The following is a 12,449-nucleotide window of genomic DNA, read 5'->3' as shown; positions in this document are numbered from 1 at the left end:
ATGTTAATGAACAGTGGTCAAATTTAATTTTTTTCAGAAAACAAGAACTTGAATTGATTTTTTCCCCCCCTCTAGACTGCTGAGAGGGATATTCTAATTTTAATTAGACACACTGGATTGGCATCAGAGGTGATAAAAACTACAGCTCAAATATCAGGTGGTAGAAAGCAACACTTTCCTTCAAGGAGACTTTGGTGGTTCTGCTCATGAGAAAAATTTGAAAGTTGCTGCCTTACAATCCCAATTTGGGAGATTTAAGCTTTCCAAGAAACAAGAGAATTACCAATGCTAGAAGAATCCACCAAAATGACTATTTGTGATACTAAAAGGTGAAACAGTTCTATGATAAATTTTTGTTGCATAACAAAACATACATTAACATAAAAGAATTAGCCTGCACTAGTGACAGGGAGCAGCGGGAGTAATAAAACTCTGCTCATTTTCAATGGTGGGACGTGATAGATGCTTTCCATAACAACTTCATACAAGATTGGTAACATTCAAGGAAGCATTTTTCAGTCTGAATCAGACCTGTTTTACATTTAAAGTCTCCTGTGATTTTAAGTACAGATGAGTAATACAAAGATGATTTTAACACAGTGATTTTTGGCTATTACTTTTAACTGATTGAGATTAAATGAAGATTTCCCATTTATCACTGGGTTTTGCCATTTGCTCCTTTTACATTTATGTGTTGCTGAGCCTTAGCAAAGAGTGTGATGCTCCAGCTTTCCAGTAGCCTAGCTTGGTCCCCCAGGGTTGTTGGAATTGCATAGGGCTGGGTGAAGGGGAGCTAAGTGTCCACGGACATCCATAACCAGCAGAACTTGAACTTGTACACAGTGGGTGCTCCATAGAGAGAGAGGGAACACCATCTAGGAAGGGCCTCCTGGTTGACAAAGGCAGGTCTGCTCTTCAGGTTTACCAGTTAACCATGGACCAAGTGATGGGCACTCACCATAACTTCCTGACAATCCTCTCCTCTTCATGCAAGTATTTCTGTCTCTCCTGTTCCACCAGGACACGCTGTCGCTGTACAGGATCTTCCAGTCTCTTCATTGTCTCAATCACTTTGCCACTGATTTCCAGCTCAGCCTTCTTCATCATTGCCCTCAGCAGCTCCTGGTTCTGCAGCTGTTAAACAAAAGAAATCAACCTCCATTGGGTCTGTTTGACTGACATCCTGGCAACTGAATGCCTGGCAGTCTTCAGAAGTGGGTTTGGATTAACAGCCCTGCAGCTGAATATTCATTTCAATGAGAAAAGAAAGGGAGCTAAGACACTATGTAATATTGCTTCTTCATCCAACATTTGAGTTTTAGCTGTTAACTGACACCCAGTCTTTCAAGTCTGTGTCTGCAAAAAACAGGATCCTTTCTAAGCTCTGGTCAGTTCATCATGGACAATGGGCATGAACTCTCAAGGGCGTGTTTTTATGGGGAATGGCTAGGGGAACGGCTTTAGAGCCAAGCATTCTTCAAAAAAATTTTTCTTTAAATGGTTTTATAGATCTGTAGGTGATGCCTGGTCATAATTTACTACTCCTGAACTGGAACCCAGGACTAAAGCTGGGCCATTGCAGAACCCTTGGCCCTACCTGCCCTCCCTCCTTGATCTCATGTGATCTTGACAACATCACTTGCTCTTTGTGCAAGAGTGGAATTTTTGGGAATATGGCTTATGGTGTTAGGAGATCTGTAATGATAGGAGATGTAGTTCCTGAACCAAATATTTCTTACTGCCTTCACTAGCCTATTCCTATTGTGGCACCTGAAGTACCCATACTATTTGGCTTTTTATATCTTAAAAGCTTTTTCTTAACCTTTCGACCCCTTTTGCCCATTTCTCCCCAACCCCGGCAACCACCAATTGTCCTCTGTATCTATGAGCTTGTCTTTCTGTTGTTTTTTAGATTCCACATTTAAGTGAGATCGTATGGTATTTGTCTTTCTTTCTAACTTATTTCACTTAGCCTTATGCCCTTGATAACCTTCCATATTGTCACAAATGGCAAGATTTCATTCGTTTTTATGGCTGAACGATATTCCATTGCACACACACACACTCACATGCACACACCATAGGTTCTTTAGCTGTTCATCTATCAATGGACAAAGGTTGCTTTCATATCTTGGCTATTGTAAATAATGCTGCAATGAACATGGAGGAGCATTTATATTTTCAAGTTAGTGTTTTCATTTTTTTCAGATAAATAGCCAGAAATGGAATTGCTTGACCATATGGTACCTCTACTTGTAATTTTTTGAGAAACTCCCATGCTGTTTTCCATAGTGGTTGCACCAATTTACATTCCCACCAACAGTGCATAAGGATTCCCTTTTTTTCCACATCCTGGCCAACACTTGTTATCTCTTGTCTTTTGGATAAAAATAATTTTAATAGGTGTGAGGTGTTACCTCATTGTGGTTTTGATTTGCATTTCCCTGATGAGTAATGATGTTGAGCACCTTTTCATATACGTGTTGGCTATCTGTCTGTCTTCTTTAGGAAAAATGTTTATTCAGATCTTCTGACCATTTATTTTTTATTTTTTTAATTTTTATATCATTAATTAACAATTACTTGAACAACATTTTGGTTACTCGACTCCCCCCATTATCAAGTCCCCCCCAGATACCCCATTACGGTCACTGCTTCTGACCATTTTTTAAGTCAGATTTTTTCTTTGCTATTGAGTTTTATGAGTTCTTTATCTATTTTGGATATTAACCCCTTATAAGATACGTAATTTACAAATATTTTCCTTTATTTGGTTGATGGTTTTCTTTGCTGTGCAGAAGCTTTAAAATTTGATGTAGTCCCACTTGTTTATTTTTGCTATTGTTGCTTTTACTTTGGGTGTTAGATTAAAAAAACCTTTGCTAAGACTGATGTCCAAGGGCTTACCATTATGATTTCTTCTAGAAGTTGTATGGTTTCTGATCTTATGTTCAAGTCTTTAGTCCATTTTGAGTTACTTTTTATGTATGGTATAATATGGTGGTCCATTTTCATTCTTTTGCATGTGGCTGTCCAGTTTTCCCAACACCATTTATTGAAGAGACTGTCCTTCCCTGTTGTATATTCTTGCCTCCTTTGCTGTAAATTAATTGACCATATATGCATGGGTTTATTTATGGCTTTCTATTCTGTTCCACTGATCTATGTGTCTGTTTTTATGCCAATACCATACTGTTTTTAATACTGTAGCTTTGTAATATTGCTTTAAATCAAGGAGTATGATGTCTCCAGCTTTGTTCTTCTTCCTCAAGATTGCTTTGGCTCTTTGGGTCTTTTGTGGTTCCACTTTAGATCAAAACCCAAACCCTCTCCCTGGCTACTGTGCCTTTTGGGAATGTTACTCAAGAGTCTCTTTGCCTCAGTTTATCTCTAAGGATGAAATTCACTTCCCGTAGCAGGGCTATTCTGAGGATTAAATGAGAAACTGCTTGGTATTCAATAAATGTTGAATTGGCTATAGACTATTTCAGCATATCAGTTTAAAAGAGAATCTGTGTCCCTCTTGTTATATGGGCCCATATACCAAATACCAAGTAGTCCTAGACAGTACGATTTGTGTTGATGGTGGCAATGACAATGATTTCTGATGAGCCTAAAGCGCTTGGTAATTTACTATTTTCTCTGGATTTTATGTAGGCTATGTGCATAAAGAAGACCACAAGTTCCACATAGTTTTCCATATGTTTTCCAGAGCAGTCTTCTCTCTCACTCCAGGAGAGTAGCACACATGCCAGTTTGTATCCAGCCTTCATAAGAATCTACTGAAACACTTGATTCCTGTTTGCAAGAAGATTGTGTTTCCCTGGGGCAGGACAATTCTCTGATAGCACAACCATCAAGTGAATCTATTCAATCAGCCCTCAAAAACAGTAATTATCTTACAGTTTTTATATTATGTCAAAAATTTCCCTGGTTTTTTTTTTTGTTTCATGGACTGTTCTACAACTACCAGAGATCATCTCATGGGAGTGGTGTCTTTATCGACCATCTGTTATCTGTGCAAGTGCTATCTGACCATGTTAGCACCTCCTTGAAGCTCCATCATATTTTCCATATTCTCTGGGTAAAGATAAAACATTTCAACATGAGTCAAAAGCAGAGCTACCAACATGTGTCACTGTCAGCTTTGCACTATGATGAATAGCCATCCAGAGAAAGCCAGCTTGGGTTCAGTTTCTCATTTTACTACTTAGTAGCCATGCAACCATAGGCAAGTTATTAATCTCTCTGTATCTATCTATAAAAAGGGATAGTAATAGCTTATTAGTAATAGCTTATATCTCATAGACTGGTAATGGAGATTCAGTGAGGCAATAAAGTGCTTATAATATTGTCTGGCACACACCTACCAAATATTGTTCTCAGCAAGCAGAATCGTGGGGGTGGGGGCCATGGTTTTGTCTGAGAGTGAACCAAATAAAGATGTGCAGCTCTTGGATTACCTCCTCTATGTGACTCATGACTACTGCTTTTGCTAATAATGTTTTTTGACTGTGGTCTTAAAAACAGTCAGTCAGTATATTGCTGAAAGTCACCATGTAAGGAGACAATGCACAGAGGCCAACTTCCTCCCAGGATCTGTGCAGCTACAGCTCTGCCCACAAGGCACAGGGCAGTCTGGCCCTCTCCCCCATCACCAGCCTCCACGCACTGCATGCAGCTGGCACACTCTGCTTCAGTCACACCAACATCCTCTTTGTTCTTCTGGCTAAGCTCCTTTCTGCTGCAGGGACTTTGCGTCTGCGATTCCTTCCACCTGCTTAACTTGTACTCTCCAGCGTCTCCAGGTCATAGTGCCTGGCACATAGCAGGCACTCAATAAATATTAGTTGAATGCATGCATGAACTGAGTCAAGCAGTAATGTTGATAATAACAGACAATGGAGAACCCACAATTCCTTCCCAGATGGTAGAAATATGGGCTGACTGGCCCAGGGCTCAGATATGCCTTGGGCTCAGCCCTGACTTGCTCTGACTGCAATGGTTGTTAAATACACACAGTAAACTACCTGCTATGTATGCTCAAATTCAATGCCCTGTGTCAGATTCCACAGTGCTATTTCCTTTGACAGGAAGGGGGAAGTGAGGGGTGACAGCTATGTAAGGGACGAATAAATAGATGCTTAAATGTGTCTGAAAGTGACCGGCATCTGGGTCCTTACAACCCCATCCCACCCATGAGATTTCGATTTCATTGGTCTTCTGTGAAGCCTGGGCACCAGGCACTTAAATTCCTGGATGATTCTCCTGTGCCACCGAGGGTGAGTGTCAGGTCTGAGAGGAGGCCTCAGTGAGCCATGGGCCCAGCCCTCTGTACCTGACCCTCCTGCCCAGACCTCACGGACAGGCTTCAGTAAGGTTATGGTCTAGTTAGTGGGGGATATCAACAGTGGCTATCAACCTAGAAATTATTACTGGAATGTATAAAATTCTTAAAATTGAAATTTGGAAGATAGGAAAAGGGAAGCCCTGAGAAGCTAAGTGACTTCTTCAGGGTTACTCAGTAATTAAGGGCTGAATTAGGATGAGAACCGGTTGTATGAATTGAACTCTAATTTTCCAGCCACCCTATGTCATCCCTCTATTGAGGCAGGGAATGTCTTTTGTATTTCCAGCCATGAACACAGTCCCCAGCACACAGCAGGTGCCCAACACGTACTGCTGTAGGAACGAATCTCAAAATAACATTTTTGAGAAACCTACGGATATATCAGAAGGCCACAACTGCATGTAAGTAGTCAAATTGTTCAACTGATAACAGACTGAATTCAAAGTATTGCACTGGAGGAGGAAGGTAGGGAGGGGGGCTCCCTTGAGTTCCAGGCTGTGTGATCCAGAAAGGGGCTTGCTAGAGCCAGCCCGCAGGACTAGAGGTAACTGCTCACAGCACACTGGCTGGCAGGCGGGCACCAGCGAGTTAATCATGAAGGAATAAGCATGTGCAAAGGTCCTCTTTCTGATTCCCTAGTCTAGGCCCTGCCCCCTCCCCACCTGGCATTCTGGCCACTGTCCTCAGGACCCTGTGCTCCTCATAGCAGTGGCAGGATGTGGGTTACTCTCTCTCTCTCTAAATGCTTCAAATAAATTCACCATCAACAATTCAAATCATTCTGCTTATTTTTGCTTAGCAGTAATACCTACATTTCAGTTAACTTAAAAAAACTCTAATAAGGTATAGTTTACAAACAGTAACATATAGCCACTTTAAATGCACAGGTCAGTGAATTTTGATAAATGTATACCCCCATGCAACCACCACTGAAAAGACAGATATTTTTCATCACCCTAGAAGATTCCTTCATGATGCAATCAATCTGCGAACCTCCAGCCCAAAGAAACCACCTATCTGATTTCTGTCCTATAGATTAGTTTTTCCTGTTCTACAATGTCATATAATAGTTTTTACTTTCCCGGCTGCATGCCTTTTCTTTCTTTTTTCTAAGCTTATCACACTTGCTAGGATCTTCAATACAGTGTTCAATAGCAGTTTATGGGGAATGTGTGCAGTGTTTCACCACTAACGATGTTCTTCGCAGGTTTTTCAGACACCCTTTCTCAGGTTAAGGAAGCCCCCTTCTATTCCTAAAGTGCTGAGTATTTTTGTAATTGGTATTGAATTTTGTCATTTTTTCCTCTGTATTTATTGAAATATGATTCTTCTCTTTTATTCCATTAATAAGGTAAAATACATTGATCCTTTTTTTCCATATTAAAAACAATATTCTCCTTCTGGGATAAAACCCAGGGTAATATATTATCCTTTTAAAATATTTGTGGATTCAATTGTTAATATTTTATTAAGGAATTGTTACACATATTTTAATGAGGGATATTGGTCTGTGTTTTCCTTTTCTTATATTTTTGGTTTCTGGCTTCATAAAATGAGTTGGGAAGTGTCCTCTATTTTCTGGAGGAGTTTTTTCCTTTCAACACTTTAAAGATATCATTTCACTGTCTTCTGAGTTAGTATTAACTCTTATTTATGTTTTCCTGTATGTAGTGTGTCTTTATTATTCCTCTGGCTGCTTTGAAGATTTTCTATTTATTCTAATTGTTAGCAATTTGAGTACAGTGTGCTTTGGTGTGGTTTCATTTGTGCTTATCATTCTAGGGGTTTATTGAGCTTTTTTTAGTCTGTAGATTTACAGATTTCATCATATTTGGAAAAATTTCAACCTTTATTTCTCCTAATATTTTTCTCTTCCCCATTGACTACTTAGTATTGTTCCATAAATTACTAAGTTTTGCTCATTTTCTTCTGTCTTTTTTTTTCTATATTCTTCAGTTTGGACAGTTTCTATACCTTTTCAAGTTGACTGATTTTTTTTGGTAATAATCTTCTATTAAGTGTGATCAGAGATTGTGCTTTTCAGGTCTTGAAAGTTCCATTTAGATTTTTTTCTTATGTCATCCATTTCTCATCTTATTGTCTTCATGTTTTCCTTTAAATCCTTGAGAATAATTATAACAGCTATTTTAAAGTCCTTGCCACTGGTATCACTATCCCTGTCATTCTGGATGGTTTGCACTGACTGGTTCTTCCTTAGGTTTATGGGTCATGTTTCTTGCATCATGTATCTAATAATTTTTTATCAGATGTTGGTATGTAATGTTGGATTCTGTTGTTTTCCTGTACTAAGGTTGGAGTTTCTCTGGAATATGGTTCAGTTACTTGTGGATCATTTTTGTTCTATAGAGGCTATTTTTAAGCTTTGCTAGAGTGAATCAAGGGTAGCCTTTACTCTGGGGCTAGTTTAGTCCTAAGACTAAAATATGGCCCTTCTCTGATCTCGGAATGCCCAGGTGATCTATAAAGCCTCTTCACTCTTGCTTGTCCCAACATGAACATCTCCCAGCCCTGGGGGAGCTCTGGCAATGTTTCAGCTTGGGGCACCCCACTTTGTGTTTGCCTGGCTCAGTGGTCTTCCACACTTCACATGCTTGGCTTGATCAATAACACACCCACTGATTTATATACACTTTTCTCTTCAGAGCTGCCTCTTATTTGGCACTCCACAAATTCTAGGTACCTCAGCTCTCTAAACTTTGATCTTATCTCCTCAACCAAGACTGTCAGTGGTCTGCTTGGTTTTTCCCTTTCTGCCTTGTGATCTGAAAAGTGCCATCAGGCAGAAAGCAGAGCCAAGGGTAGTTCTCACCACCTATGTGCGCATCCTCCTAAGGACCACAGTCCTGTGCTGTCTGTTACCCAGTGTCTGAAAACAGTTGTTTCATAGATGTATTTATTTTCCAGTTTTCTAGTTGTCAACAGTGGAAGGCAAATAATGGGTGCAGTTACTCCCTCACTTCTGGAAACATAAATTTATTGGAAAAGCTGTGTCTTGAAGTTTTAATAAAAATACTCAGACAGAAATAGTGTTTGTGGCCATTAAAAATGTAAATGGACCAAATAAGTTATCCATATCAACTTCATCAAGAAACTAGGCAACTGCCTAAGCCTAATTCCACCCACTTCGAATTAGACATGTACCTCACATACTCGATCTTGATCAGTTAGGTAAAATCTAAGACTGTCAGTCTTGCCAAGAGTATACAGTGTAATCAAATTGATTTTGCTGTCCGACAGTGACACTGAACAGTGGTGGGGCTACAAATCAGGAAGATTCATGATGACAGCCACCTGGTAAGATCCCCAAGGCATCAGGGAACAAGGCACAGCATGCCTGGTCACAACTACGTGTCATCTGGGCAGTGTCTCCTATCTTAGCATCCGTGTGAAGGTCTGTCTAGGGCTTGTACCTTGTATGGAAACCTAACTGTCAACCCCTGTACTGGCTCCATTTCTGCCTGGTGGGGGAAAACAGGTCTGCTCAAGAAGGGCCAGCCTCTAGGGTGCTTTTCTCAGGGAATGTGAGAAATGCTTTACACATTCCCATGACCACTCATTTGGATGTCAGAAGATAAATGAGATTCTGGCACATTTCTTTGAGACACTATTTTATAAAAATATACACCTTAAGATAACTAGTGAGTTAAATCATTTCAAATACAAAGTCTCTGTGTACTGCTCTGTTGCTCTTTTATGTGGATGTTTTTACCTCCTCCCTCTCCTGGGAAGACACAGTAAATTCTCATCATCTTAAAATGGAACGCTAAGTTCAGAATAACCCCATTTTTTATTTATCAGGAAGCAGAATAAGGCGATAGGAACCAAGAGAAAACGACTGTGAGAATTAGAGAGGTAGGATGTATCCATTCTCTCTTTAGGCCATGTCTCATCTGCCCCCTGCCAGACTTGTAACATATCTTCCAGAAGTTTCTCTCTCCCCTCAGCCCATAGAAAGGGGAAGACTGCAGTCACTTCTGTGGCTGTGGGATTACCTTGGTAAAATCCAAGTACTGTGGCATTTTGGAAAAAAGATACAGCTCATCATTTAGGAAAAGTAGGCTTTAAAAAATCATACCAGACAAGGTAATAGATAAAGATAATCACCTTTTGAAGAGAACATTTGTGAGATATAAGACCTTCACCTGTTGCCAGCTCATTGCAGACCCAACTGTTACCTAGGAATGGGAACATACATAAAAGTTCCACACAGCTCTTGTATGAATTATAACAAAGTAGAGAACACATCCTATCAGCCACTGGGAGCAAGGTGCATTGTTTGAAGTCAGGGCTTTGAAGTCATTGGGTGAGTCAAACCAATGACAGGGTGGTGGGTAACCCATTTATTTCTGCCTCACCCTTGTGAGAGCTGACAGATCTCAGTATTTCCAAGAGGTATCTCAATGGATTGAGCATTCATGGTAACTGAGAGCAGTAGTTCTTACCCTGGAATATTCTAGAATCACCAGCACCTGGCCTCTGGTCCACCAATGAAGTCAGACTCAGGCAGTGGTGCTTGAGTATCAGTATTTTTGTTTAGGCCTTAGGGGAGTCTAACAGGTAGCCAGGATTAAGAACCATTCTCTTAGATTGATAATCCATGTGAAACTGGAGAGCAGGGAATTATATGAGTTTTAAAGGGTTTCTCAATCTTCTGCTTAGGTTCCTTTTGCCTCCCTTGACATTCTTTTTGCCCTATTTAAATCTACCCAGCCCACTGTGTCTGCATCAAATTTCTATTCCTGAGGATAATTCATCAACTCTGAAAATGAATAGGATATGCTCTACAGTCTAGGATTTTCCCTTGATTTAATTATCTAATTACCAGAGCCGGCTGCCAAGCACAAAAGATTTCATTCAGTTTCACTATTTTATAACACAGTTCAAAGAACATTTGAATTTCTAATTCAATTTTTGTCCTTTGGAGACTCTACTGTGGAGTTTCGTGTATCTCTAATGATAGTTCCTTTATTGGGCTTATAATCACTTAGGGGTTGCAGTTCACTTTTGGTGTATAATACATATGAAAGATAATTGGTGCAGAGATAGCTTAATTACTCTAAACTGTTTTTGTCTTAAAGAGACTCTCCCCTGACTGAAAAGACAAGTCTTGACAGGGAGGGAAGTGGATGGGGACACAGAGAAGACAAAGACTGAGGGAGAAACAGTGGCAGCCAGGCTAGCAAGTAACCTGCTTATCTTCCCCGACATGTCTGTAGTTTAGAATTGCACACACTTAGCTCAAGAGCACATCTGCTCATTGTTCTTTACACCCCGGAAGCTGGAAAAGCTGAGCAGTTTGGGGGCAATAAAGGCACTTGTGTGGTTAAGACAGCATTCCTAGACCTTGACCAAAGCAGCCTGTTGTTTGAGAGTCTATGATTTTTCAACTGATCTGCCACAACTCAAGGGTTGCAAGGAGGGGTGAGTTGTGGGAGACCGGTCCCAGCCAGCCAAGAGACCAAACAAAGCTGGCCATCTACAGCCTCCCAGTCAGATTTTCAACACATCAGGAGAAGTGTGGTGCACTTATGCTAAAAGCATCTCCACCCTGCCCCCAAACCAACAAATGCTAGGTTTGGAAAACAAGTAAGTGTAACCAATGATATATTTAGGAATTTTTTTCTCATGAGGGTCCAATGAGGAGTGACAACTTCCAAATAGCCAGCAGGTGACACTAAAATGCAGGCATGTGAGAAGGGGCCTACCCTCCATAAACCCAGGTAAGATGGAGACCCTCTCTGGCTTATACATGTGTCATTTGGCCTTCGGTATGAAATCACTGGTGTTTAATGACTTTCCAACTATTTTAGAATGAATACAGGTATCTCATATAAAACCTATATACATTCAGATTCTCTTGAAATATTGAAACATCTTGAAACACTGGACTGATTTTATTAGGCTGAGAGCTGGCCGGAGAAGAGTGGTGACCGTTCATTAGAGGCAACTTGCCATTGTCCCTCCTCCACTTTGGTTGTTAAGTTACCACCTGGACACTGTAGAAACAGGACTTTGTCACCCTAGCACACACCGTCAGTCCAACCTGTACATTTCATTTCATTGTAAAGTGTCTTTAAAATTGCAAAGCAAGGAGAAGTGAATGCAAAGGATGGGAACTTCACAGATGACATGATTCACAAGAGGATTTAAATGAGTTTGCATGGGATGTCCAAGGTGTCTGGGACTGCCTGAGGGACAGAGCAGCCTCTGGAAACCTAGCATTGAGCAGGTGGTCTCTCAGCCCTCCTGGTCCGTGATGGGGCCCTGGAGCAGGTCTCTCAAGCTAGCTGCCTTTCTGTTTTTCTCGGGGTGGTAGAGGGTAATGGGAAATCACCTCCTTAGCTTTAATAATTAGGGGGTAAAAAATCTCAGCCTCAGGCCATCAGCGAGCCGCAGGGAGAGAGAAGCTGCGATTCGAAGCCTTCCCAGCTGAACCTCATCCATTCAGGAGGCTGAATTCCAGTGTCTACTGAGGATGCCACAGTAGCTCCTGGCTCCTGGGAGGGTTTGCCTTTTACCAGTATTTAGACTCCAAGCTTCCAGAAGTCAGGGAGGACACCTGGGTATAGTCTCAGCCAGCACTACTTTTTCAGTGATCAACCTGCCACCACAGGCAGGGAAGCGTGAGGCTGATATGCAAAGTAGACCACCTTTGATCTCATTAAGTGGTGCATGGCCCCGGCTTCCTAGTACCCAGACCCTGGAGATTCATTAGCCTGCTTCGTCAGATTGATGGGATGAACACCAAGGTTTATGACGTGAAGAGTCATTTTCTCTCTCTTTTGATTCCCATCAAGTTCACATATTCCTGAACAATGAACAAGAAAGGGTGAGGAAAATATAAAACATGCTATACAAAAAAAAAGGAAGATATTTTTCTTAACAAATCACCCATGATGGCTTCTTGGCCTTATGAATTCATCTTCTAGTCTAAACTCTATTTCTAAATACATCATAGTTCCTTGCAAAAAATACCTTAGCTGACTGTGGCACCCTGTGCATGCTTTTTGGGGTGGAGAGAGGAGCCAAAACACACTAAACATGAAGTCTTAACTGGCTGTTAGAATGCTCCATAGGC

At 40.8% G+C, this 12,449-nt stretch overlaps 1 protein-coding gene across 20 annotated transcripts in view; it reads right to left on the bottom strand.

Annotated features, from left to right (window-relative positions):
• The window catches only part of KIAA1217 (KIAA1217 ortholog), a 638,036-nt gene that overhangs the window by 23,938 nt on the left and 601,649 nt on the right, over positions 1-12,449 (bottom strand). For all 20 annotated transcript variants that reach the window (XM_036880951.2, XM_036880948.2, XM_036880956.2 and 17 more), the window contains one exon: positions 959-1,134. In XM_036880951.2, the coding sequence (XP_036736846.2) occupies positions 959-1,134 (176 nt within the window). The remainder of the gene's footprint in view (positions 1-958; positions 1,135-12,449) is intronic.

Source organism: Manis pentadactyla, chromosome 3 (assembly GCF_030020395.1).
Source record: "Manis pentadactyla isolate mManPen7 chromosome 3, mManPen7.hap1, whole genome shotgun sequence".
Taxonomy (NCBI): domain Eukaryota; kingdom Metazoa; phylum Chordata; class Mammalia; order Pholidota; family Manidae; genus Manis; species Manis pentadactyla.
Note: the sequence above shows the minus strand (reverse complement) of the source record. Positions and strands in the feature narration are given on the sequence as shown.